Source organism: Microcaecilia unicolor, chromosome 7, assembly GCF_901765095.1.
Source record: "Microcaecilia unicolor chromosome 7, aMicUni1.1, whole genome shotgun sequence".
NCBI lineage: Eukaryota > Metazoa > Chordata > Amphibia > Gymnophiona > Siphonopidae > Microcaecilia > Microcaecilia unicolor.
In genome coordinates this window covers 191953700-191976487 of record NC_044037.1, presented here as the reverse complement: position 1 = coordinate 191976487, position 22788 = coordinate 191953700, and the positions used below count along the sequence as shown (strand labels likewise).

General features: G+C 42.0%; 1 protein-coding gene across 1 annotated transcript in view; it reads right to left on the bottom strand.

Annotated features, from left to right (window-relative positions):
- The window catches only part of ERBB4 (erb-b2 receptor tyrosine kinase 4), a 1861028-nt gene that overhangs the window by 241540 nt on the left and 1596700 nt on the right, over positions 1-22788 (bottom strand). Inside the window, exon 20 of the mRNA XM_030209189.1 lies at positions 3266-3451. Coding sequence (XP_030065049.1) covers positions 3266-3451 — 186 coding nt within the window. The remainder of the gene's footprint in view (positions 1-3265; positions 3452-22788) is intronic.

Below are 22788 nucleotides of genomic sequence, written 5' to 3'. Positions count from 1 at the left end.
AATTGACCATGACTAAATTTAGTTATGTGGTGCAGCACTCAGCGTATTCTTTAACATATGCCTAAATAAAATTAAAGCTTACTGTGTAGAATACATTTGGATTTCCACATGAAAGGCAAGGCATGATATATAGAATCTAGCCCATGGTGCCCAAATATTAGTTCCCAGTTATAGAATTGTCCTTTTGATTTGATTTTGATTGAAAATTCCAAAGAACCTTCTGTTGCAAAGAAAGGATGAATAAAAATGAACATTTTACTATAGGGATGGGGAAATTCAGAGAGGTTTAATTCACATTTTCTTCTTAATTCTGATCACAGTGGGTTCCTCTGAATATTGTCCCCTTTGTAGTCTCCCTGTTATTGCTCATATAATTACACTGTCTCTCTATCCTTCTTGGTATTAGTTTAACAGATCTTTTTTTCAATCTTTAAGTAAAGAAATTGATTGCTTTTTTTGCCTTCAGGGTTTAAATATTAGGTACCTTGAAAATGATATTTTAGTGTTACTAAGAGTTTAAGGGGTCCTTTTTACTAAGCTGTGGTAAAAAGTGGCTTGCAGTAGTATAGGCACAGGTTTGGGGTGCAAGCAGAAATATTTTCAGCGCACGGACCAAAAATGCCTTTTTTCCCCCGAAAATGGAAGTGTGGCAAAATCAAAATTGCTGCATGTCCATTTTGGGTGTCTGACCTTACCGCCAGCCGTAGACCTAGCGTTAAAGAATCTGCGTGATAATGACCTATGTGCGTGTGCATCCGCTATGTGTGCCAGAAAATAAAAAATATTTTTCAGATGGGCGTGGCGGACGCACGCCAAAAATGAAATTACCGCAAGATCCACGCGGTAGTCGGGCGGTAAGTTCATTTTGGCACACGTTGGGTACACGTAGATGCTTACGTGGCATAGTAAAAGGGGCCCTAAAACTTTCCAAGCAACCTATTTCATTCCACTCAGGGTAATTTTATAAAGCATTTCCTTTTGTAAAGCATGTTTGACACTTGGGAAGTGGATATGCAGGTGCAATTAAGTACACATGAGCATATGTACTTTTACAGAGACTGCGAGTAGGCATAATTTATGTGTCGGAGGTACAGACGGCAAAGGACATGGGTACTTTTTCAAATATGTGCATAACCACACATAGTACATGCAGAACATTGTATCTGCTTCAGTGAAAGTGTAACTTTGTGGAGAATCAATTGTGTACTACTAGGGATTATCCTGGAAGACTGTTCCACAAAAGGCAGATACAAACATATGTTTCTGTATTCATTTTATAAAGGTGCAATGGTAGGAGTGCCAGCATGCACAAGACACAAAGGCAGTATAGCAACCACAGATAATGTTATTGGTGCAAGTGGTGAAAGGACACCTGATGCAGCCAAGTTTCGACAAACTGCCTGCTTCATGGGATATATCACCTGTATTTCACCAGAAACTATAAGAGTTTAGCTACCTGCTCTGAGCAGGTTTACTGTGCCTCCACGTAAAACAGAGAATCAGAACTAGCAAAAGCATACATATGGCACTAATTAGATTTCTTTGGAATTTACGCCCATACATTTAGGAACAGGATCCATGTCGAAATTTTATGTGCGAGTAAAAAAAGGAGACACAGAAATGGGAGGGTCACGGGTAGAGCGGGGGCAATCTTAGCATTTACACTTACAGTTAGTTCACTTATAGCCCGCCGTTCCCATATAAATAGTTCACAGCGGATTACAGCAAGATTCTAGAACACAATAGTCTAGGAAATTACATAGTATGATTGCGAGATGTACTTGAACCTAAACAGTATCATAAGAGAAAAATAGATAATAAAGGTAACTGCAATCAATTATTTCTTAGTCACATATATCTGAAACAACAATGTCTTTAGGCCTTTCTTAAACATAATCTAGTTAGTAATATGTTGTCAAATAACTGGTATAAATTTCCAAACTGTAGCAGCTTGAAAGGCAAACAGATAATAAAAAATTTTCTTTGAAGTAATTTACGTGCGTTGTTATTGAATAAGGGGGGGATATGCACCTAATTTAGGCACGTACATTTGCACCAAGTTTCAGCTGGTGCAAATGACCATGCCTAAAGTTAGGCATGATTCCTTGGCGTAACCACTATTCTTTAAACCGCACTTAGCTTTGGGGCCCTTTTACAAAGGCATGTAAGGGCCTATGCGCGTGCAGCGCATTTCAGATTGGCATTACCGCCCAGCTAGCGTATGCTCCTGGCAGTAATTCTAAGTTTGTCACGTGTCAAAATCCTGCAGTAGAAAATAATTTTATATTTTCTACCACGGGGGCATTCCTGGCGGTAATTGGCAGTTGGTGCGTGCTGGACGGTTACCATATGGGTAATGTGTGAGCCCTTAATGCTATATCAATGGGTAGTGTTAAGGGCTCAGGCCATAAATAGACGCACACTGGTTTTCATTTTGCTGCATGTCCATTTTCTAGCCCAAACCCCTCATTTTTTTTCAGATGCGCTGGAGAAATGGTCCAGCGTGTGTCCAATATATGTGCTCACACTACCGTAGGCCAAATTTTGCCGCACCTTTGTCAAAGGGCTCCTTTATGCACAGCTTATAGAATAGCGCTTTTTTGCTGCCATATATAGAATTCACCCCTTAGTGAACAGGCTCCTCATATATGACATATTTTTGAGATAACATGAAAAGATATATTGCAAACCCTTCATCTGAGTAGGAAAATATTAGAGCCATAAAATAATCTATGTAATAAGTCATGAGTCATTGACCTTTTCCACACTCTAATTCAACGAAACAAAAGCCTTTCATAAACACATTAAATACCAAATAAAAGGAACTGACATGTAGATTTGCAAAACCATATGACCTTTGAGTTTGCCATAAGCCCTAATGGGGAGCAGTGTTATCTCCCTTGAATACTGAATATTTGTTCGATTAAATTAGAAAGACTGTTGTATCACATGGCGTGACAGTTTTGTGGCGTTATTTTTTTCAAAGCTTGGTTGGGCAGAATGTAATCAAGGCCTCTAACACCTCACAATGCAGTCAAGAGAAGTGAGCAAGCTTTGCCTGTCATTGCCTTTTCAGTTCTCTGTTTTCCAATCAATATTTACATAGCCTGAATCAATATTTAGTTGAGAATTGATGTCCACATACTATTCAACCTATGTGAATACTGTAGTCATGAGTTTCACAGATTTCCAACTGGTAGAAATAACAGTAGGGTAGCTGGACAAATTCCTTCAATGGATTATGAAAAAAAATATGGAAGCCTACCTTGGCAATCTGGACACACCAGTTAAGCAGGAGCTGAGAACCAATATTATCTTTGTGTTCATGAACATAGTCCAGAAGGCAGCCATGAGGCATGAGTTGAGTGACTAGCTGGATAGTAGGGCTCAAGCAGACACCCAATAGTCGTACGAGGTGAGGGTGATCCATACTTGCCATTATGAAGGCTTCCTGTAACCATAAAACATGTACACTGGTCATTATAAAACGGCAGTGTATAAGGTTTGATTTGGGGAAGGGGCTTATATAAAAGTATCACAATTCATTTTTTCTTTTTGATACAGAAAGCACAGAAAAATGACATATTATATAAAATATTTGCTGTTTTCTTGCTGATGGTGCAAAATAATGAAACAATGGAACTTGAAGGGATCTCATGCTAATTTCATACAATAAAGTAAAGGGCCTTTTGCTAAAGTGCTATAAGCAGTTAATTCATGAATTAGCATGCAGTGACAACACACAGCCACAGGTGCTAATTCAAGTGACAACTGCATATCCTCTAAGTGTAGGCTACATTTTGCAGTAACTTACCACACATTGCCACTGTTGCTGATAGTGCGGATACAGTTACCTTATCACTTCCTAATTAAGGGGGTGGTAAGTGCTCCCTGCCGCATGGCCACGCAGTAAGAGTAATTTTATTGCATGGCCATTTTTTTTAGGGGATTTTCACCCACAGCACTAAAAATGGCCCCCACCACTACCACAGGGCCTTGTTTACCGCAGCTCGGTAAAAGGACCTTTATATGCAGAGTAAGGGCCAGATTCTATATATGGGACCGAAAAAAATTAGCGCAAAATGCGCTTCACACAATTCTATAACGCGTAGTGGCCATCCCCGTGACTAAAATTTAGGCACAGCCATTTACACCAATTAAAACCTGGTGTAAATGTCCACATCTTATTTAGACATGAATCAAGCATCTTCTCTAACAATGCATATAAATTTCAGGAAAGCCCATGGCCTGCCCATGTCCCTCCTATGGTCACACCCTCTTTTGTGATCTGCACATTAAGGTTTACACATACCACTTTACAGAATATGCTTAGACAGCTGTGCATGTAAATTCTAATTAGTGCCAATTAGTGCCGATAATTGCTTGTTCATGGCCAATTATCGGCACTGATTAGCTTGTTAGACAAATAAAGTGCACATGCAAATCATCTATGCTTGCTTCTTTACACATGCATCTTTAGTTGCCATATATAGAATCTGGAGGTAAGTGCAAAACAACTGAATTTTAGCGAAAAGAATCTCATAGTAAATGTTAGCAGATGAAGATCCATTTGGTCTACCAAATTTTCACTGTTGAGATTCTTCCAGTTTCAGTAGACATGAAATTCCCATATGCAACAAAACACCCCCTACATCTTCCTTCTACTCAATCTTCTACTCTATGGCTGGTCTCCACATGCTTTCCAAGAGTGCTCAAATGTATAGAATTCATTGCTACTCTAATCACATAACAAGTGCTGACCTGGAATGTGTCCCGAATGCAAGTTCATACCCATTATCAACAAACCATGTTTATTTTCATTTCCAAAGTACTAGTGAGTGTTAGAAACATATTCAACTTTTCTCTTACTTAGAAACAGACATTGGTGATGTGAAAAAATGGCGCCAAAACCTCACTATGAGCGACACATCTCATATTTCATCTAACTGTTAAAAAATGCACAAACTACAATCTAGCATTCAACAATAAAAGTAGTGGAATCCATTCCCCTAAGCTCAATAACTGTAATGCATATTGGTGCCAAAACCTCACTATGAGTGACACAGCTCATATTGCATCTAACTGGCGCCTAACTTTGAGCACCATTTACTGAATCTGACCCACGGTGCCTAAAAATAGGCACCTTCTTATAGACTTATTCTCTATGGGGTCCTTTTACTAAAAGGTTGCCGTGCAGCAATCCAGAAGTACTGCCGGCCCAACGCAGTCTCCAGCATTGTGTTAAAAATACACAAACTAAAGCCCAACATTAAAAAATAAAAGTAGCAGAATCTATTTCTCTAAGTCAATAACTGTCTTTAATGCATAATGTGACAGAGAGCCAATAAAAGCTGTAATGTCCAGAGATGAGGCACAAACAGAACAGATCCCACATGGATGGTGGCCTACATTATGATTAGGCTGTTTTGAAGTTGGCATTGGTTTAGTCTGTGTTTCAAATTCCTCAAAATCACCACAAAGTCTCCTTAAGCGTAGAAATTGTGAGTAGGGGAAGTTTTGTTTAAGACATCTGTTGTGAAAACTATTGAAATATAAAAAGTAGTCTCAAAGTCATAATCACTTTTTTTAAGCAGATGTCTGAAAAAGGAACAGGTCATGCAGTGGACTTCACATAAAAGCTCCTAGATACACATCTCACCATTACCCCCTTAAATTGTATGGGAAGCCCAACAAAAACCTACTGTACCCAACAATAGCTCTTATGCCTGCAGGTGCCACTTACATGTAGGTAACACCTAGAGGGCTCATACGTTCCACCACAGTTAGACTGAGATATGGGCTTGGGTCCCCTTCTCTACAGCTCACTGCACCAACCACTAGGCTACTCCAGGGACCTGCTTGCTGCTCTAACAGACCTGGCCATAACATATGAAACTGTCAAAGAGGTTGGTGTACTGTTTCTTTCATATCTTTGGGGGTGGGAGGGGGGTCATTGACCCCTGGGGGAGTAAGGGGGGTCATGCCTTAATCCCCCCAGTGGTCATATCATCATTTAGGGTACCTTTTCGTGTCTTATGTGTGATTGAAACAGGTCTAGACCAGAATGTCTAAGTTTTAGCCCTGAACATTTTTGCTCTTTCCATTACGACAGAAAACCTTCCAAGTTTTGTGAATGCCCAAATCCCGCCCCCAACATGCCCCCTTTGTGATCTGGATGCACTGCAGAGAAAAATGTCTCAAATTCGAGTTTTGAAAATAGCAAAAAATGTCCAAATGCCATTTTATGCCATTTTTGAGATGTTTTTCTCTTTTGAAAGTGAGCCCCATAGAATTCTATAAGTTAGGCACATATCTCCGATATTTAGGTGTAAGCATTTACACTAGCTGTATTGCTGGTATAACCTCTCATGTCTAACTACATATATATGTATATACCCGATTCCACTAGTTTTCTACAAAGGAAAGTAAGCACCTATTTTTTTTAACAGAATTGCACTCTTTGAGGGTAAAAATCTTCACTAAGGGAATCTATTTTCTATTTCCAATTTTTATATACTACCTGAAAGCCTGAAGAGGTGTACTTTTAGGTACAGGAGGTATTTTTCTATCCCTAGAGGGCTCACAATCTAAGGTGAAGTAAAATCTGGCCTTAATGCATTTTCATATGGGAATTTCCTGTGCGCTATGCCCAGATTTAAAGCAATACATTTTTAGGGCTTTTTTTTTAATTAGCAGATCTTGCCCTAATGTTCCCATTAGTGTATGGTACCTGCAAAACATAACATGTTAGCTGGGTAACACAGGGACACCCCCTCTCAGCTCCTGACATGCTTCCTCTGAAAAATATTTTTGAAAAATCAGTAACACACGGACTAGTGCATGTAAACATGCAAAATACTGAAAAAAGTTTTAATGCATTTCTGCGGTAGCCTGTTGTGTGCGCTGCCCATGTATTAAGGGCTTAATACCTTTTAGTAAAAGGATTGCTGAGTTTGTACCTGAGGCAATAGAGCATTAACCCCGAGATTCTATATAGTACACTTAGATTTAGGCGCCAAAATCAGCACGATTCTATAACACTGCATGTAACTTAATTGGCTATCAGCTGAGTGCTGATAACAGCACTTCCTATATAATAATTCTCACCTCCAACGTTCTATTCAACTTGCTGACTGAGACCGTGGCTCCTTGGTCTACTAGGCTCCGTAGATCAGGCTGACGTCAGAGCCGGAGGAGGAGGGGTGAAAAGGGCAGGGCACAGGGGCGGAGGCAGAGCTTCAACGACAACACAATCCAAGGCAGGCTGGAATCAGCAGGCAAGAGAGATACAGATTGGCCAGCCAGCCGGAGGAGGTGGAGCCAGGACGCAAATGGCCAAACCGGGGCATCGGAGGCGTGGCAAGAGTTCCCGGGCCCCGCGCCCGGAAGAGAAGCACTATCCTTGGAGCACCAGCACTGCCAAAATGGCTGGCGCTCCAAACTGCAGCAGTGGCAAGAGCGCCGCACCGGCGCTGCCATGATGGCCGGCATAGCATGGATTATGACCACGCTTCTCCCTGCTGGTTCGGGCCCTGGGCTCTTCGGGAAACTGCAGGGAGAGACTGGATCTGACTGAGCCAGCAGCTGAGAAGAGGCATCCGGGAGGCGCAACCCGATGAAACACCAACCGGTTCACGAGGGCTTGGCCAGGGAGAGACAGACGTTGCAGCACCACGCTGACTACGAAGGTCGCGGTAGGACCAACCCAGGAAAAAGCTGGAGCCTCATATACAGGGTGTAGAAGTGGACCAGCGCACAACTCGAGCAGCACCCTACTCGAGCAGCACTCACTCTGACGAACATCAGACCTATTCCACTGCTGCTAGCTCCAGCTGCTGACTGAGGAGTTTCTTTCTCCCACACAAACACACACACACACACACACTCTTTCTCTCTCACACACACACACACACACACACACATACATTGCTACGGTGTTTAACACACACACTCCATCTCTCACACTCCCCCCTCCGAGTCTGGCCCCGCCGATCCCCCTCCTTGCATGTCGACCCACCCACCTCCAAAATCGCCACGCCCGCCCCTACCCCTCTGTCACATACACACACAATGTCTGTCACACACGCACACAAACTTCCTTGCGATGCCTACACCCATGCTGCTACCCTCCCCACCCCTGACTGGCCCCGACGAGCCCCCTCTGTGCATGTCGCCCACCCCCTCCTCGAAAATCACCTACCCCGCATCCCACCCTCTCTCTGACTCACAGACACATTCTCTAACACAAACACACACACTCTGTCGGTATCTCACACACACAGTGAATCACTCTCTCTCTCTCACACAGCCTCGCTGTGTCTCTCTGTCCGTGACACACACACACGCACAATCAATCGACATTCTGTCTTTCTCTCTCCCACATACTAAGTCGGCCCACACACACACACACACTCTGTCACAGTATATCTCTCACTCACACACACACAGTCTCTCTCTCTCACACAGTCTCACACACCACACACACTCTGTCACACACACACACATTCGCACATTCACTCTCTCTCACATACAGTCACTGTCAAACACATTCTGTCAAACATACACACTCAAAGGAAAACCTTGCAAGCGCTCGTTTCATTTCTTACAGAAACGGGCCTTTTTTACTAGTAAGCAATAATGAACACTAATTGGCACTGATTAGAATTTAGGCGCACAACTTGCTAAGCGTATTTTGTATCGATGTGTGCCGAACTTCAAACATGCGGATAAAAACAGGGGTATGGTTATAGGCAGAGAAATTAGCGTTTCATGGGTGTTGCAAAATTTAGGTGCCTAGTTATATAATATGACCCAGTGCACCTAAATCTACGCACTTGGATTTACACCAGGTTTTCATTGGTGTAAATGGATTCATGCAGATATCGGCACTGAAATATCAACTCTCTATAACCTGTCTCTACCTACCTACCCATCCATTTACTACCCATCCATCCTTCTATTATGTTATACTTAATTTCCTACTTTACATAACAAAATTGTGTGTTACCTATTACAATGTAAGCCGCATTGAGCCTGCTTTTAGGGGGAAAGTGCGGGATACAAATATAATAAATAAATAAATATAATAAATAAATAAATATAATCAGCGCCTCTCTATGTGTCGATTATAGAATACGCTTAGTTGGCACTGATTTCAGCACCAATTTTTTAGGTGCCATATGTAGAATCTCCTAAGTGACTTGCTCAAGAGCACATGGAGCTGCATTGGGATTTGACCCAGGTTCCCCTAGTTCACAGCACTCTGGCTCAAACCATTAAGCTACTTCTCCAGCTGACTTATCTGGTTTATACAGCTACTGAATGACCCTTTGAAAGCTGTCTCTCTAAGATTCCCTATTGCATAAATGCAAATGTATATAATGTTTTCGAAGCCCCTTTATAACAAAGGATAAGGCTGGCTGCACTACATTAATACTGACAAATTATAACCAGTCATGATTTTAAACAGATTTGCCCTTTGTTAGTTTAATAATGCAAATGTTAGAAAGTAATACACTAGGTTATTGTCAGTGTGGTATGATTTTAACAAATACATTGTTCCACATTTAAATAAATTTTGTCTTCTGCTCCATTTTCAAATTTTCTACAGCTAGAATTCCACTTATAATCAGTAGCAGTAGGCAGCTATAGTAATTTCAGGGAACAAAGCAGAAAGCTGAGAGACTTCATTTTTGTTTCATAGAAATCTATGGCTTTAATTTAAACAAAATCAGATAGAGACAGCTGAGGATGCGGTACCTATCGAGTGACTATCTCTATCTCTGGGGTTTAATTTCATCTATGCTTCTGCCTGTTCACTCAATTCATAAACACGGTAAACCATTCAAAGACTTCAATTGTTAAATAACTGGCAGTATGTAGGTTCACAGTATTCAATCTACAGATTTGTGCTTGTGAAATTACAGCACAAATCCTCTTGTGGCTTACAGTTTACAGAAAAATTCGGCCTAATCAGTCTCTAACAGTCAACAAGGCTGATAGAGTACTCAAGCATTTATATCCTTATAATAGACTCTAATGTTCTCTACTCAGCACACCCAACTAACCTCCATCACTCACAGCTCTCCACAAGCGAGAGGCACATCACTGAAAAGGGAGAATGTGTTCTTTCACATACCCAACCCCCACATTTTCAGAAAAAAAATGTGATTTTGAAACCTTTGTTCTGAGATGATGTTTAAGTACTACACACCCTCCCACAGCATTTCAGCCATGCTGACTTTGCGCCACCTGGACTGAAATGTCTCTAATTTATATAATAGATAGAAGATATTCCTCAAAGATGTCAGCAATGTAATCAACAGAACTGAGTGGGCTGACACGGCAACGAGTGGACATGTAATGGGATTCCAACATGCATTGACATTTGGAAATCTGTCATTGGTAACTTGCAAGTCATATGGAACAATTCTATGAGTAGACAGAGGCCTCTCTTGACTGACACAGTATCAAGATTTGGCGATATAAAGAAAGACTTAAATAGTAAAAAGGGTGGAAGAGTAGCCTAATGGTTAGAGCAGCAGGAGCAGGGAGCAAACTGGAGGGCCCAAACTCAAATCTCACAGTGGCTCCTTGTGGGGTTGGACAGGTCACTTAACCCTCTATTGCCTTGGGATGGCTGGGAAGAGCACTGGCAATCCACCCCACTCAAGAACTGCCATGGAAACCATTGCACTTGTGCCAGCCCCATACGTCTTTTACTGCTTGGTGCTTATGTGCAGGGGGAACGACCGTACCAAAAAAAAAGTGGAATACTTCTGTATTCCAAGACACTTAGGAGGCAACAGAATACATGATTTTACTGATCATATAAACTTATTATATAACAAAAATGTATAGATTAATAAACCAAAGCAATCCATTAGTATAGAATACTCATGCCTGTTTTGCTTCTTAGAAAAAAAGAGACGTGACAGGCAATTCTACAAACTGGATCCTCAGTCTATGCGCCCCAGTGCCATACACTTAATGTCAATTCTAAAACAACATCTTATAATAGTAGCATAAGATCAGCATTGGTGTGCCTATGTGTAAGTGTGCCCTCTTATATTATGCCAATGGCAGGCATAATTTGTGACAAATATAGTTTGTAACACTTTGGGAGACATGCCCATGGTACCCCCTATGCTCCATCGACATGTACACCACTTGCAGTTAGAAACTATGGCACTTAGGTGCTACCTTATAGAATAGCACCCAGTCAGGGCAGCTTTAATCACCTCTGGGATCTTGGGCAAACGGTTTTGGAGGCCCCCCACCCCGGTCAAGGCCTTCCCTCTGCAAGTCCCGCCTAAGCAGAAACTGGAAGTTGAACCGAAGTAGGCGAGACTCGCAGAGGGAAGGCCCTATGCTGGCGGCCTGTCTTAAATATTGCCATAGCCGAGTCGCTGACAAAGCTAAAAAAAAGTACAAAGGGCCGTAGGAGGAAGGGAGAGGGACAGATGCAGGACTTGCCAGGGAGCTGGGGGAGGGATCAGAGAAAAAGTGAGACAGGGTTAAATTTACCAATGGGCAATTGTGTGGCTGAGCCCCAGGGGGCCTGGGGCAACGCCCCCTTTTGCCCATTGGTAAAAGCAGCCCTGCACCTAGTACTCACAGGTGCCTAAATGTCAATTTCATGGTGTCTTTGACATGCTAAGTGGCACCTAGAGGTAGGTAGAGTGTTCCACTTTATAGAAGTGCCCCCCTATGGTTTTAATTCAGACTATAGTGATATAATATTTATTATAACCTTCAAAAACCTTTCAAAACAAAATACAGTAGATTAATTAACTATAAACCATTATAAAAAAACAAACAAACAAAAAACAACAACTTGTGGTTTCCCTCCCCTAATCCACTATCCAAATAAACTTCTTTTCTTGGAATTGATGCACCAGGCAGATGTCAGGACTAATAGCTCAGCCTCATTTCACCTTGATCACTAGCCATTCATAGCTGACACAGCCAAGGCAGATCAACAGCCTTACTCCCCTCCTGTTTCTAGGTTTCTGGCAGTGGTGGAGATGGTAGCAGAGATAAGCCCACTGGAAAAAGGTCCAAAAGACACAAACCTCTTTCATGCGTGGCTGTGAAGTAAAAGCTTTTGCAAGCTATTCGTATGCAGATTATTCCTAGGGTTCCGATGTGGCAGTGGTAAGTTTGGCGGAAAATGCCCACATAGCATCTTAAGCAGCAAATTTGGAAACTCAAGGCCATAAAATTATGTAAATGTAAATATATATGCTTGTCCATTCAGCAAAACTGTGCTACTCATTGACACATCAAGTGTACCTCCCTTATTGAGCCAATGGAGTAGGGAGATGACTCAAAATCTGAATAACACCTTACAATATAGCTAACTTGCTCTTAGGATCCAATTTAAAAAAAAAAATTGGGGATGCTAAACTCGGCACAAATGATACCTTCCTCATAGATACAGGAATTTCTTCCAATATTGGGGGCACAAGCACCCACAGAGTTGGTACCTCTGCTATGCCTCCTACTGAGAAGTTTATAGTTGAGAACGAGAAGCCATCCACACTCACATCTGATTTGATATAATGGTGTAGAGCAGGGTTGTTCAAACCCGGTCCTCGAGGGCTGCAATCCAGTCAGGTTTTCAGGATTGCCCAAGGAATATGCATGAGAGCTATTTGCATGCACTGCCTCTATTTTATTCAAATAGATCCCATGCATATTCATTGGGGAAATCATGAAAACCTGACCTGGTGAGGTCCTAGGTTGAACAACACCCCTGGTGTAGAGAGCCAAAAAAGAAGATTGGGGTTACTGCTGTTACTCATGAAGTTAGTACACTGGAAAGACTATTTCTCAATAGCCAGCAATGAAAGAATTCTCTACTTATGACTGTGTTTTATAGTAGTTAAAGTTTTGGTGGGAGAGGATACGTCATTAATGTCATTCCTATCAATGAAACATCAGCTGTCAAGTTGCACCCAACATCAGGCTTCATGTCTCTAGCCCATTCCACAGCAAGGGCCAATTTTTGTGGCTATTACCATGGCATCATGGGAAACTGGTGGTCTTGCTTTGAAAGGGCAAACAAAGAAGCTTTCCTGCGGTCATGTGTAGGTTGGGGAAGAAATAAAAGAATGTGCATATGTTTTTTTATTCCCCTTCGCTTCCTATCACCTGTACAAATCGAAGGTGCAAGATATTCAAGAACCTTTAGCACATGTACTTTTGAATTGATGGGTTTTTTTTTTTTTTTTAAGAAAACATAGGTAGTTTATTATTCAAGTGTGTTTAAAGTGCACACGTTAACTAGGGAATTCTATAAATGGAGCCTAAAGTTAGACACTAATTCTGCACCCAAATCTTGGCATGGAAATATGTTCCAACGGATGCAAGGTGCAGAAAAAGGCTGAAACAGCAGACTGGCATGGAAATACACTTATTTTATTGTCATTTTACTCTTACTATGCTGTTAACAAAACTGTAAGTTTTTAATGTTAAACTGTACTTGCTATGCACTGCCTTGGGTGAATCTCTTCATAAAGGTGGTTAATAAATCCCAATAAATAAATAAATTATGTGCCCAGTTATAGGACAATGTCTAAGCATATCCATATTCAACTGCAAACGGGGCATTCCCATGGGAGGGGAAAGGCAAGTCTGGAAAGTTCTGGAACATTGTGCGCAGTATTATAGAATACCGTGGATGTGCACCCAACTTGCATGCTGGCTGATGTCAACTTTCTGTTGTGGGGCAGAGGATCAGCAGAGCTGACAGCATGTACCTGAAAAGGCAATGGCCCCATGCTTGCTATTTGTGTTTTGATGGGGCCGCTGCTGCTCATCGGGAGAAAAGGGGGTGTGGAAAGAAGGCAGGAGATGCTGAATGGAGTGATGGGAGGAAAAATGATAGAAGAGTGGGGATATGGATAGAAGAGGGGTAGAGAGAGAGAGAGAGATGGTGAGTAGAAAGATGGGGACAGAAAGTGGGGAGCACGCTGGATGGAAAAGGGCTGGAGAGAGAGAAGATGCTGGATAGAAGGATGGACAGAAAGGGGGAGACCGTGGCTGGAAGGAAGGAGAAATAAGGAGAGAAGGTGCTGGATGGAAGGAGGGAGAGAAAGAGGAAAGATGCTGGAAGGATGGGGATAGAAAGAGGGGAGATGCTGGATGAGAGGATGCAGAAGGAAGACACTGGAAGGATGGGGAGAGAAAGAGGGAAGACACTGGATGGATAGGTGGGGATAAAAAGAGGGAAGACATTGGATGGAAGGGTAGGGAAAGAAAGAGGACAGAGATGGAAGGTTAGGGAGAGAAAGAGAAAAGACACTGGAAGGATGAGGCAAGAAAGGAGGAAGACACTGGATGAAAGAGTAGGAAGAGAAAGAGGGGAGACTGGATGAAAGGATGCAGAGAGAAAGAGGGGAGACACTGAAAGGATGGGGAGAGAGAGGGAATGCTGAATGGAAAAGGGTAGAGAGAGACAGAAACACTGGATAGAAGGATGAGGAGAGAGAAGGAGACACTGGATGGAGGGTAGATGTTGGGTGGAAGGATGGGGAGAGAAAGAGGGAAGATATTGGATGGAAAGTAGGACTCAATACCATTGGTGGTGGTGGCAGTGACAGCAGTGGCAACGACGAGGAGGGGGAGACTTAAGAGGAAATGTGTAGCTTAGAGGTACCGTGACCAGATAAAGTTTGGGAACCACTGGCCTATGCTGTATTTTGCTCTATGACCCCCTTCAAACTATTATGAGCTATCAAGATTTTATCAGTGGAAGAGTTTAAACAGTACTACTCTCAATGTGTTGTTGAACTACTCCTAACTTCTCTCTTGCATGGACAGAGAGCTGGTGGAGAACAGACTCACATTTTGCAAATAGTTATTTTTCCTTGTTTAATTACTGCATTACAGAAGATTTTGGTTTAAGAGTTCTGAGTCTTCTCATAGTGATGTTCAATACTCTGGTTTAAGCTGCATGCCAATCACATACTGAGAGAAGGCAGAACACAGCTGCAGAGAAATTAGGCAGCAAAATAGTAGCATAAAAGTTTTTCTGTGTAACGATTTTTTCTTCAAGTCTTGGTGAAAGGCTGGCGCGATATTGAGGAAAACTGTTCATCACTGAACAAAGCACATTTGAAACCAAATTGCAGACTATTTGCATAATAGTTCGTCTTTGTATGCGGGAAAAAAAAGGATTAACAAGACACTAATTGTAGGGGAATTTCTTCTTTTGATAAAGAAGCTAGCAGATGGCCTCAATTTTGTGCCTTTCTTTCAGATTTAAAGAAGGAACAGTGCTGTGTAATTAGGGAAGAGGAAGAAGAGCAGGAAATAAGAGGAGAAGGATATGAACCTGTGAAGGAACTGCAACATATGGGTTTTATGCTTAACCAGCCAGTTCTCTAAACTTAATGGAAGCAGTTTTCACATCAAAGGCATAGGGACAGATGCACTCTTTACATGCCCAGTCCTCTGCCTGGGATGACTTTTTACCTCTGCGCTTGGAACGATTTCCCAAAGCAAAAGCATGCACCGTGCTTTTTGCTTCGAAACGTGTACATATGCAAAGTAGAAGCAGTCACTAATTCCTCCATTCTCTGCAGCCAGAAGTTTGCTGTGAGTAAATGAGACAATCTGAAAACACAGTCTACCCTTTCCTTTTTCTCCCTGACCGTAGCAGGGCCACATATGCACATTGTAGAATTCCAGGCAAGCATTTAGCCACATTGAGGGAGGGCAATTTTCAGGGAGTCGATTAACAAGAGTAAAATCCTTTGTAGATTAAACCCCCAATGGCTTGTTCATCATGGCTTGTGTTATTATCCAGCTTTATATGAGATCTTCAAGATGTAATTGTGCCCTCTCTTCTGACATCACTATACAGGGTCCCTGCATGCTGCCAACATAAATACACTTTGGAAAATGAATTAACCATTTTCTCCTATCAAAATTACACACACTTGCTCCTTCTGTCTCCTTCTTTCTGCTTTTATACCATAAAATAACATTTGACATCCTATTTTTAGCATAACAACATCCATTCAAGCTTGTGTTTCTTTATTTCTTCCTCATACAAGGAAAACTGATTACTGCTAGACACTTTTGTTCTGACCACCCATGAAGTGAAAAACCAGAGGGAAATGTCTTAAAACATTTGCTCCATTATGCATGTGTTCATAGACTGGATGAAAATCCCTACTGTATAATAATGGTGCCAAAATCCAGGTCAATGGGAGCAGGTTAGTGGCCCGCTAGGTTCTGTTCAATATAGCCATAGGGACACAGATGGCCAGGTGGGTGTGTAAACAGTGAATTTGCCCAGAGGGTAATTTTGTGGGAAGAAGCAAAATGCAGAAGTCCAAAGCACAGCGGCTCATGCAAGCCACACAAACCTTTATTTCTCTACTAGTAAAAAAGGCCCGTTTCTGACACAAATGAAACGGGCACTAGCAAGGTTTTCCTCGGAGTGTGTATGTTTGAGAGAGTGTATGTGAGAGTGACTGTGTGAGAGAGAGAGTCTGGGTGCGAGTGTGTCTGTGAGAGAGAGAATGTGTGTGTGAGAATGAGAGTGTGTGCAAGTGCGTATGTGAGACACAGCGTGAGAGAGAGAGAGAGAGTGTGTTTCACACAGATACAGTGTGTGCGAGAGAGAGAGTGTGTGTGAGAGACACAGACTCTCTGTGAGACTGAGTGTATGAGACCAAGAGAGTGTGTGAGTGACTGTCCACCTTATAATTGAAAGAGAAAAACACCTAGATTTCGACCCAAATCGGGAGATAGACGTTTATCTCACAAAAACGAATAAATCGGTATAATGGAAAGCCGATTTTGGACGTTTTCAACTGCACTCCATCGCGGAAGCGTACAAAGTTGATGGGGGCATGTCGGAGGCGTGGCGAAGGTGGAACTGAGGCGTGGTTTATCGGCTGAGGAGAGATGGGCGCCTTTCGCCGATAATGGAAAAAAAGTATGCGTTTGTAGCTAGAATTTAGGGCACTTTTCCTGGACCCTGTTTTTTCATGAATAAGGCCCCAAAAAGTGCCCTAAATGACCAGATTACCACGAGAGGGAATCGGGGATGACCTCCCCTGACTCCCCCAGTGGTCACTAACCCCCTCCCACCACAAAAAATGATGTTTCACAACTTTTTATTTTCACCCTCAAATGTCATACCCACCTCCCTGGCAGCAGTATGCAGGTCCCTGGAGCAGTTGTTAGGGGGTGCAGTGGACTTCAGGTAGGTGGACCCAGGCCCATCCCCCCCTACCTGTTACAATTGTGCTGCTTAATGCTTAGTCGTCCAACCCCCCCAAACCCACTGTATCCACATGTAGGTGCCCCCCTTCACCACTTAGGGCTATAGTAATGGTGTAGACTTGTGGGCAGTGGGTTTTGAGGGGGATTTGGGGGGCTCAACACACAAGGGAAGGGTGCCATGCTCCTGGGAGCTCTGTTACCTTTTTTTTTGTTTTTGTAAAAGTGCCCCCTAGGGTGCCCGGTTGGTGTCCTGGCATGTGAGGGAGACCAGTGCACTACGACTCCTGGCCCCTCCCATGAACAAATACCTTGGATTTATTCATTTTTGAGCTGGGCGCTTTCATTTTCCATTATCACTGAAAAACAAAAATGCCCAGCTCACAAATTGTCGAATAAAACATGGACGTCTATTTTTTTTCGAAAATACGGTGCGGTCCGCCCCTTCACGGACCCGTTCTCGGAGATAAACGCCCATGGAGATAGACGTTTTCGTTCAATTATGCCCCTCTGTGTGACACATATAGTGTGAATGTGATATAGTGTGAGACATAGAGTGTGTGAGAGACAGTGTGTGAGAGTGAGAGAGAGAAAGACATTGACTGTGAGAGAGAGAGTGTGTGTGTGTGAGACAGAGATTCCTCCCTCCCTCCCTCCCTCTCTCTGGTGTCAGGCCCCTCCTCTCTCTCTCACTGGTGTCTGAGTGTTACTGTGCAGGACGCTGAGCTCTGGCTGTGCTTCAAGGAACTGACCAGGAACTGACCAGGATACAGACGTTCAAATATCTGAAAGGTATTAATCTGCAAACGAACCTTTTCCGGAGATTCGAAGGCGGTAGAACGAGAGGACATGAAATGAGATTGAAGGGGGGCAAACTCAAGAAAAATGTCAGGAAGTATTTTTTCACGGAGAGAGTAGTGGATGCTTGGAATGCCCTCCCGCGAGAGGTGGTGGAAACGAAAACGGTAACGGAATTCAAACATGCGTGGGATAAACATAAAGGAATCCTGCTCAGAAGGAATGGATCCTAAGGAGCTTAGATGAGATTAGGTGGCAAAGCCGGTGGCGGGAGATGGAGATGGTGCTGGGCAGACTTATATGGTCTGTGCCAGAGTCGATGGTGGGAGGCGGGACTGGTGGTTTGGAGGCGGGGATAGTGCTGGGCAGACTTATACGGTCTGTGCCAGAACCGGTGGTGGGAGGCGGGGCTGGTGGTTGGGAGGCGGGGATAGTGCTGGGCAGACTTATACGGTCTGTGCCCGGAAAAGGACAGGTACAAATCAAGGTAAGGTATACACAAAAAGTAGCACATGTGAGTTTATCTTGTTGGGCAGACTGGATGGACCGTGCAGGTCTTTTTCTGCCATCATCTACTATGTTACTATGTTACTATGTAAGGAACTGACCAATCCTATTTAATAGAATGCACCTCCAACATTCTGAAGCCGAGAAACCTCGTGTGATTGGTCACTTCTGCTTGTGACGAACCCGGAAGTACGTGATGTCAATTCAGGAGATGGATACAAAGAGCAGGAATGCCTCAGCCATGCAGTCAGCTTCAGAATGTTAGAGGTGCGTTTTATTATATAGGATTTTTTATTTTAGTTTCAGTGTTTGATTATCATGCTTGTTGTGTAAATGGTCATGGATGTGATATACTGCCTTCCTGTAGTATAACTAAAGTGGTTTATATTTATTATATGCAGATAATTTCTCTGGAGGAAAAGAGGGTTAAGGTACTTTCTCTGGGAGAATAGAGAGTTAAGGGGTCCTTTCATTAAGGTGCACTAACATATTTTACAATCTTTTATTGCGGAGTCTCAAAATATATTTTTTGACGGAACCTGCGTGACGTCATTTCCTTTTCATTTCCAAATTCCATTTGCGCCCCTGTTTTCCTTTTTGCTCAGTTTGTTTAAAAAAACATTTTTTTCATCTTATTGGACACATCTTTTTTGTTAGGGATGCATTTAAACGTATTTCGATGTGGTTTTTCGATACCTTTTGACGGAATCTGCGTGACGTCATTTCCTTTTTATTTTAAATCTTCTTGGGTTTCCGCAGCTCGGATTTCGGTTTTCCACTTGTGTATTACCGGTTTGACAGGGAATGCTGTGCAGCAGAACACTGTATGCGGTACGTATTAAGAAAATTTTGCTTGTGACTAGCCTTTTGTAGTATATAGCGCCTTTGGGATAGATGAGCTAGAAGCACTAAACGGTATTTTGCTATACCTCTGTTTAGCAGTGGTCATTTTCGGCTACACCGGATGTCTTCAGTTTTTTTAAGGGCGCTGTTAGTGCCTTAATAAGTGATTACAGATATATATTTTTGTCTTTTTAGATATTAAGGCTAGTGTGTTAGCATATATAAGCAGCGGTGGTTTATTAAACTATATCATGCTATTTTATTACCTTTGATCATTTTTCGCATCAGCGCAACATTATGATTCCTACGCTATTTATTTAAATTCAGTAGCTATGTTTTGAAATGTCTTCGGGACTTTCCACATTTATCCTATTCTCCGTTTAGGTACACGTTACAAAGTGCACCTATGCTCTATTTTTCATTTTTTATGATTTTGATGTTGATTTTCATCATATATTTACATTTTCACATACTGGTGGCTGACCTTTGCGTCAGTATGTGTTTTTTCTGTTCGCTTTCCTTTCACTCCAGCGCAGTTTATAGGCTGGGATGTCATCATGGAACATTTATTATTAATGACTCCATTTTGTTTTTCAGAACGTATATATAGTACATATATTTTCATATTTTCAACTGTCTATTTGGGAAACCATCTTTTAAGTCATACATATTTTCTTAAGTCTCTCTATTTACATATTTTCATATATATTTTTTATGTATATACACATACATTTTTCCTTTACATATACTTTTTATATCTTTCTTTTATGATATATTTTTAAATCTCTTCAGTATATTTTGCATATAGATCTGTGGTTTGTTTTAACTATTTTTACTATTATTATTATTTATTTATTTGAAATCCGTATCTCTATGACTCGGTCTCCATTTGATGTATAGTCACAAAATGTCCCTGTTGTTTTTTTTTTATCGTGTGTTTGATTGTTTTTTGATTGTTTAAAAACTTTTTTATATAGACGCACACACATCTGCATTTGCTTTTATTATTAATAAAAACCATCTATCCTTGTTTTGTATGAATCCGTTATATATGTTTTAAGAATATATACTGTTTTATGTATTGGCAATTTTGTTGGACAATGGTAAATATAGTCATATGCTTTTGTGCAATGTTCATATGCATCTCATGATATGACATGTAATATGTCTTTGTTATTCTTTTATCATAGATTATCTCAGTTAGCAGAAAGTTAACTGTTTGTCAATTTGATCTACATGATTATTTTCTATATTGGAAGTCAATAGGTACGTTCCTTTATGTATGTATATTTATATAAATATATAAGTTTTTTACTTTTATGGATAAATGTTTTTTGATACATATATATGTTTTTATTTATGTTTGTTACACATGAGATTTACACGTTTTTACTGATTTTATATTTATGTTTATTTATAAACCCCTGACGCAGGCCTTTACGGCCGAAACACGATTCGTGTTGGGTCGTTGTTTTATTGATTTGAAATAAAGACCTTGTTTAAGGAGACACCACTTGTGAGAGGATGCTTTTGGATCCACTATTTCCTTTGCTTTGTGTTTTTCCTGTGGCGAGAACACCTTCTGTGTGTGTTGGCACTAACATATTTAGCACGTGCTATTAATTAGCCCATGCTAAATGATAAAATGTCCATAGGAATATAATGGACACCTTTGGGTTCATTTTCGAAAGAGAAGGGTGCCCATCTTTCGACACAAATCGGAAAATGGGGGTCCTTCTCCCAGGGTCGCCCAAATTGGCATAATTGAAAGCCGATTTTGGGTGCCCTCAACTGCTTTCTGTTGCTGGGCCGACCATAATTCTTGGGGGCGTCAGAAGCATAGCGAAGGCGGGACTTGGGCGTGCTTAACACATGGGCGTCCTCGGCCGATAATGGAAAAAAGAAGGGCGTCCCTGATGAACACTTGGCCGACTTTACTTGGTCCTTTTCTTTTTACGACCAAGCCACAAAAATGTGCCCTAATTGACCAAATGACCACTGGAGGGAATCAGGGATGACCCCCCTACTCCCCCAGTGGTCACTAACCCCTCCCACCATTAAAATATATATATATATATATATATATATATATATATATATATATATATATATTTTTTTTTTTTTTTTTTTTTTTCAGCCTCGATGCAGCCTCAAATATCATACCCAGCTCCATGACAGCAGTATGCAGGTCCCTGGAGTAGTTTTAGTGGGTACTGCAGTGCACTTCAGGCAGGCAGACCCAGGCCCTATACCCCCCCCCCCACCTGTTAAACGTGTGGTGGTAAATGTGAGCCCTCCAAAACCCACCACAAACCCACTGTACCCACATCTAGGTGCCCCCTTCATTCCTAAGGGCTATGGTAGTGGTGTATAGTTGTGGGGAGTGGGGTTGGGGGGGGGGTTGGGGGGCTCAGCACACAAGGTAAGGGAGCTATGCACCTGGGAGCAATTTGTGAAGTCCACTGCAGTGCCCCCTAGGGTGCCCGGTTGGTGTCCTGGCATGTGAGGGGGACCAGTGCACTATGAATTCTGGCTCCTCCCATGACCAAAGGGCTTGGATTTGGTCGTTTCTGAGATGGGTGTCCTTGGTTTCATTATTGCTGAAAATCGGGGACGACCATCTCTAGGGACAACCATCTCTACGGTGACCTAAATGTAGAGATTTGGGTGTCCCCAACTGTATTATCGAAACAAAAGATGGCTGCCCATCTTGTTTCGATAACACGGGTTTCCCCGTCCCTTCGCGGGGATGTCCTGCGAGGACGCCCTCAGGAAAACTTGGGCGCCCCATTCGATCATGCCCCTCCACATCATTTAGCGCATGCTAATCATTAGTGATCACTAAATCCATTAGTGCACCTTAGTAAATGAACCCCTAAGTGACTTGCCCAGGGTCACAAAGAGCTACAGTAGGAATTAAACCTAGTTTCCCAGGTTCTCAGCCCACTGCACCATTAGGCTACCTCTCCGCTTCACTCAGATATAGTAACACTGGTTTTCACTATGGTTTATTTATTTCTGTGTTTTAGGCTTTGCATTTTTTTAAGTGGCTTAACTATGACTTTTCAGGATCAAGAGAAAGAGTAGCAGAAAATGTACCACTCCTGTACTCCCCCTAAGCATCCCGCAGGAAGGAGTGAGCTTAAAGCAGATAAAGATGCTTTTTTTCCTAATCTAGGAACTTTCCTCCTGTTCCCCTCCTCTCTTCCAGCTCTGGAAGGAACAAGAGGATAAGAGTTATCCTGAAGCACCGGCGAAGAATGATGAATAAAGAGGTTGAATCAGCAAAACTTTTAAAAGCAGTTATGACAATCCTAATGGTCTGGATTTAGCTCACCCCCTTTTTTCAGTAGCAGCTCAAAATGAGTTGCATTCAGATACAATAGATATTATTTTCTG